General features: G+C 36.5%; 1 protein-coding gene and 1 long non-coding RNA gene across 2 annotated transcripts; both read left to right on the top strand.

Annotated features, from left to right (window-relative positions):
* Positions 1–6: 6 nt before the first annotated feature.
* LOC113472356 lies at positions 7–2,433 on the top strand. Its single transcript, XR_003394699.1, has 2 exons — positions 7–1,482; positions 1,660–2,433. It is a non-coding gene; the product is annotated as an uncharacterized LOC113472356 (long non-coding RNA).
* A 241-nt stretch (positions 2,434–2,674) lies between these two features.
* LOC103521358 lies at positions 2,675–4,037 on the top strand (the record flags this gene model as incomplete). The annotated part of the gene is made up of 2 exons (XM_008486466.3): positions 2,675–3,219; positions 3,872–4,037. Coding segments are annotated over exons 1-2 (424 nt in total), but the record flags the coding sequence as incomplete, so codon positions are not given.
* Between the last annotated feature and the right edge of the window lie 370 nt (positions 4,038–4,407).

The raw sequence follows: 4,407 nt of genomic DNA, 5'->3' as shown, positions 1-4,407 counted from the left end.
TTAAATATAATTTTGAACACAATGAAAAGCTATCGAAATTTTCCAAAATGAATGAGCTAGAAATAGGTACATGTATTGACTCTATGAAAAGTAAAACTAGTCCAGGACCTGACGGGATTTTAGTATCAACACTCAAATTACTAAAACCATTTATTTGCAAACCTCTTTGTCATTTGGTTAATTTAAGCTTTAATCAATCAGTTTTCCCAGAAATATTCAAAGAAGCCATAATTGTACCTATTTATAAACACAGTGGTAGTTCTGCTAATGTAACCAACTATAGGCCAATCTCCCTTACATCTAATATTGGAAAAATCTTTGAAAAATGTGCAAAAATTTATTTAGATAGTTATCTTGAAAAAAATAACATAATAAAAAGTAATCAATATGGTTTTAGGATGGGTATTGGCTCTGAAGATGCTATACTTTCTATGACGTCATATATATATGAAAATTTAAATAAATCAAAGAAAATTTTAATGTCAAGTTTAGACGTTTCTAAGGCCTTTGACTGTGTGAATTTGGACGTTTTAATCAATAAAGAAATGACAGATATTGGAATAACTGATAAAGCTCTTCAGTGGTTCAAAAGCTTTCTAATGAATAGAAAACAAAGGGTGAAATTAAATGGTACATTAAGTGACCCTATAATAACAGAAAATTTTTCAATAGCTCAAGGTACGACAAATTCACCGTGTTTGTACTCCATCTACACAAATAAAATACAATTAGTACCCATACAGCACAAAAGTTGGAAATCTATGTAATACCATTGTCAAAAGTAATTTCGTATTACAGAAGCAAGAAAAACAATATGTAATAGGTCTGGATAAATCCATAACATCTGTACTAAATCACTATTACTTGTGTATTTATATAAATCATGAGAATGTAGACTGTAATAAATTTGTCAATACAAAACTTGAAATACATCCAGCACTTCACAGCTTTTATGAACTTGGTAAAAATCAATGATGTTCAAAGATAGTGTGTAATAGAAATTTTAAATGCCAAAAAATACAGGTCCAGTTGTATTAAACAGGTTTAATAACCTAGTTTGAAATTAAGTCTTGTAATACACATGGAAAGAGATGGCAATTGCGCGGTAATGTTTTTATCCAACTGTATAACATTCCAAAAAAGTTCCATGTTTTTATTTTCAAGTCCTATTCAAATCGGAATAAAATCAAATTAGCGCATGCGCAATGAAACAAAATAAACAAAGAATTTCAAAGAAACAACAACTCAACGGTTCTTGTTCTTGATGAGCTTCCCTAGTTAATTTTGCAATTTTCCTGAATTTTGCCACTAAAGTTTAAGTAATGTTAATAAAAAAAGTTAATTGTGAATTAAAGATTTCAAATCTGTAATCTCTGTATTTCTGTTATACAATCAGTACAAAACAACACATTTCTACCAACACTTTTATGTAGTGGACTTCGTGTGGACTGTGGAGTGCATTCTTTTGCTGGCAATTGAACGGTAAGTCACTACTTTCTTTTTTTTTTTTACTACTAGATACCTACCTAATTTAACTTTTGACGCATAAACCCTTTTTAAACCAGCACAATCAGACTGAAGTGGGGAGTGATCTTAGGGGAAAAATTATGTAGGTAAGTACAAAATGTTAAATCAATGTCATTTTTTTATTCCTTTCAGTGGACAAACTCATCTCAATTGAGTTAGAACAAAATGAAATTCTTGAGAAACTGGATATGCTACAAAAAACAGTAAATCATCTCATGACAAGACGTGAAGCAGCATCTAGTTCTACAGAACTTCAAGACTTATTAAAGAAGTTGCCATTGAAAACCCCATTGGATTTTGAAATCTTTCAAGATAATCTAACTGACTCTGGCCAGAGAGCTTTGGTAAGGATTGAATATCATAAATTTTATCCAAAAGTATCACCATAAATAACTGAGGGGCTACAAAGGGACTAACTGCAGATATGTAGGTATCTAGTATTATATCTCTTAAAATAGGTACCAAAAATGAGCCTTTCTTTAATGCACACAGTTTTACTATTGTATTAAAGATAGCAAAACATATTGGTCTTGTACTTCAGGTGAATGATTTTGTATGGTACCTACACATAGGGATTTGCAAACAACCTGGTTTATGTTCTAGATATAAAGATATAGACTTTACATAATGGTCAAGAATAAGGCTGTTTTTTAAGACTGAAAAGTGACTATGAAATTCACTAAACTAGGCTATGGCGTCTTGTTTTTATTAATGCAAGTTACAGCAGCAATAATGCTGACTGTACTGTTTAGTCAGCAATTAGTGAGCTATTGTTCTTTCTTTTAGGAGTTGGGCTGAACGGGAGAGCCCGCAGTTTCAGTCTTGTTCCTACCATTGCATCGAGCATTTGGTAATCCTCGACGATTCAAGTTTATTTAATTAATTATTAATTATTTCTTTTATTATTTCTTTTTATTATAAAATATTGTTATTTTCTAATTATTAATTGCTGTTTTTAAATTGGGCTTTTTGATTAAAGAAAAACTAAATTTACTTTATAAAAATAAATAATTATAATTTTTGGTAAAATAAAATATTGTCTTTTTTAAAAACCCACCTACGATCTCCGTAGTGGTATTTTACATGGTCATTATGGGGGAAAAAATGAGGTAAATCATTTTATATATATAGAGCAAAATATCCGGGTTCGATTCCTGGCCTTCAGGACTAAAGTATGACAGAGCTCAAAAACAGCTTGGGACTCAGGAGGGTATACTCTTCATAAAGCCTATTACGTTCTGTTCTTATTTGAGAACTTATCAGTTAGATAGAGCTCTCAGTTGCTGGCCAAAATTTCGGCAGTTGTTTTAAAACTTTCCGAGATAGAAATTTGAGATGAGAAAACCTGCAATTTAGATTTTATTTTGGTTGTAAACGCCATACGCATTTATTTTATGTTATCTTCAGTTCTTCCCCGAGGCCCGTTTGCCGAGAATGCTTCTGGTTCGTCTGAAGCGGCCAGGCATTGTTCGTCTCAGCCAAACGCGGCGCTCCCTCTTCTACCACCGGGCCCTTCAAATCTTTCCCTTTATTCTGGTGCTAGCGATCTTCTCCACTCTCATGCTGATCTCAATACGACAGAGTCCACTGCAGACTTGGCGGTTTCCGATCAGCAATCAAGTTGGGACGGGGGGAATGCCGGGCGTGATGTACAAGTATCAGCAGCATTTGAAACACCGGAGTGATCAGCAGGTAAAGTTGTTATTGTAACGGCTTTAGCTAGAGCCGAAAGGTGATGACGAAATAGAGAAAATTTCTCTTTTATCAGCCATACATCAGGCATCAGGATGATGGTCTCTAGCCATGTTTAATAGCTCGTCCTGAACCGCAGTCAACCATCGTGAGGACTTGGGCTTGTTATTTTCAAGCAGAGAGAACCCTTTGAAACTATCAGGCTGGTTAGCAGAACCGTATCCAGGATTTTGTCGAGGGGGAGCCCGAGGGTCCAAAGACTAATGGTGGCCGGGCCCCCTCGACCCCAAATTTTCGGAGTTTGACGTACAATAAAAGAGAAAAATGAAGCTCGAGGGGGGGTGGTGAAAGGACGGCAGTGGAAGCGATTGTGTTTAAGCGTTTGGGGATTGGATTCACCACACAGTTGGGGAAGAATGGAAGATGTTCTCCTGAAGGGTTACCTACTCATGAACTTATGCACAGAGAGGAACTTCAGGGTATTGACTTCAGATAACAATAGGTAGGTGATTTTTATTCGCAAAATATAACTTGAAATGTCACAATAATGTCTTCTATAAAAATACTTAACACAATGTCTCTTTTAAGAGACAGTTGGACACTGATCCACACAATCACGTTTTATTAACTATGTGTTCTTACGTTTGTCCAGTTCAGGGTGGATTTACTTCTGCAGAGAGACGCCCCGAGTGTTGAGAAGGCTGCCCGTGAACTTCTCAGTAGTGTGGCAGAGTCCAACGTGAGTGATGGGAGTGATAATATCACCGACATCGCCACAAGTCCACTACCACCCTGTCATCTGAATCCTGACACTCTGTGTAAGTGTATGGTACACCAAGCTTCACATCTTGCTTCTTGTCTCGAAGTTTGAAAAAAGGGAACTTAAAAGCCCAAAACGAATCTTATCTGCTTAAGATAAAGTTCGCCCCGGGTGGGAATCTTATCCGCGACCTAGCGTTTACAGAATTAGGCCCACTAACCACTAACCCACTACGCTCCAAGCTAACTAGGTTGGCCCTCTTCCAACGTCAAATTGTTCTGTCACCAGCGGCGATAGCACGTTGCGTAGAATGCACCAGTTCCCCACGGATCACTGAAGTTAAGCAACGATGCGCGTGGTTAGTACCTGGATGTTGACCATCTGGGGAATCGCGTGCTGCTGGGTTCCCGGCTCCACTCAGGCTGGGT

Source organism: Diaphorina citri, unplaced genomic scaffold, assembly GCF_000475195.1.
Source record: "Diaphorina citri unplaced genomic scaffold, Diaci psyllid genome assembly version 1.1 scaffold5067, whole genome shotgun sequence".
Lineage (NCBI taxonomy): Eukaryota > Metazoa > Arthropoda > Insecta > Hemiptera > Psyllidae > Diaphorina > Diaphorina citri.
The sequence above is the reverse complement of the archived record's forward strand: the minus strand, read 5'-3'. Positions and strand labels throughout refer to the sequence as shown.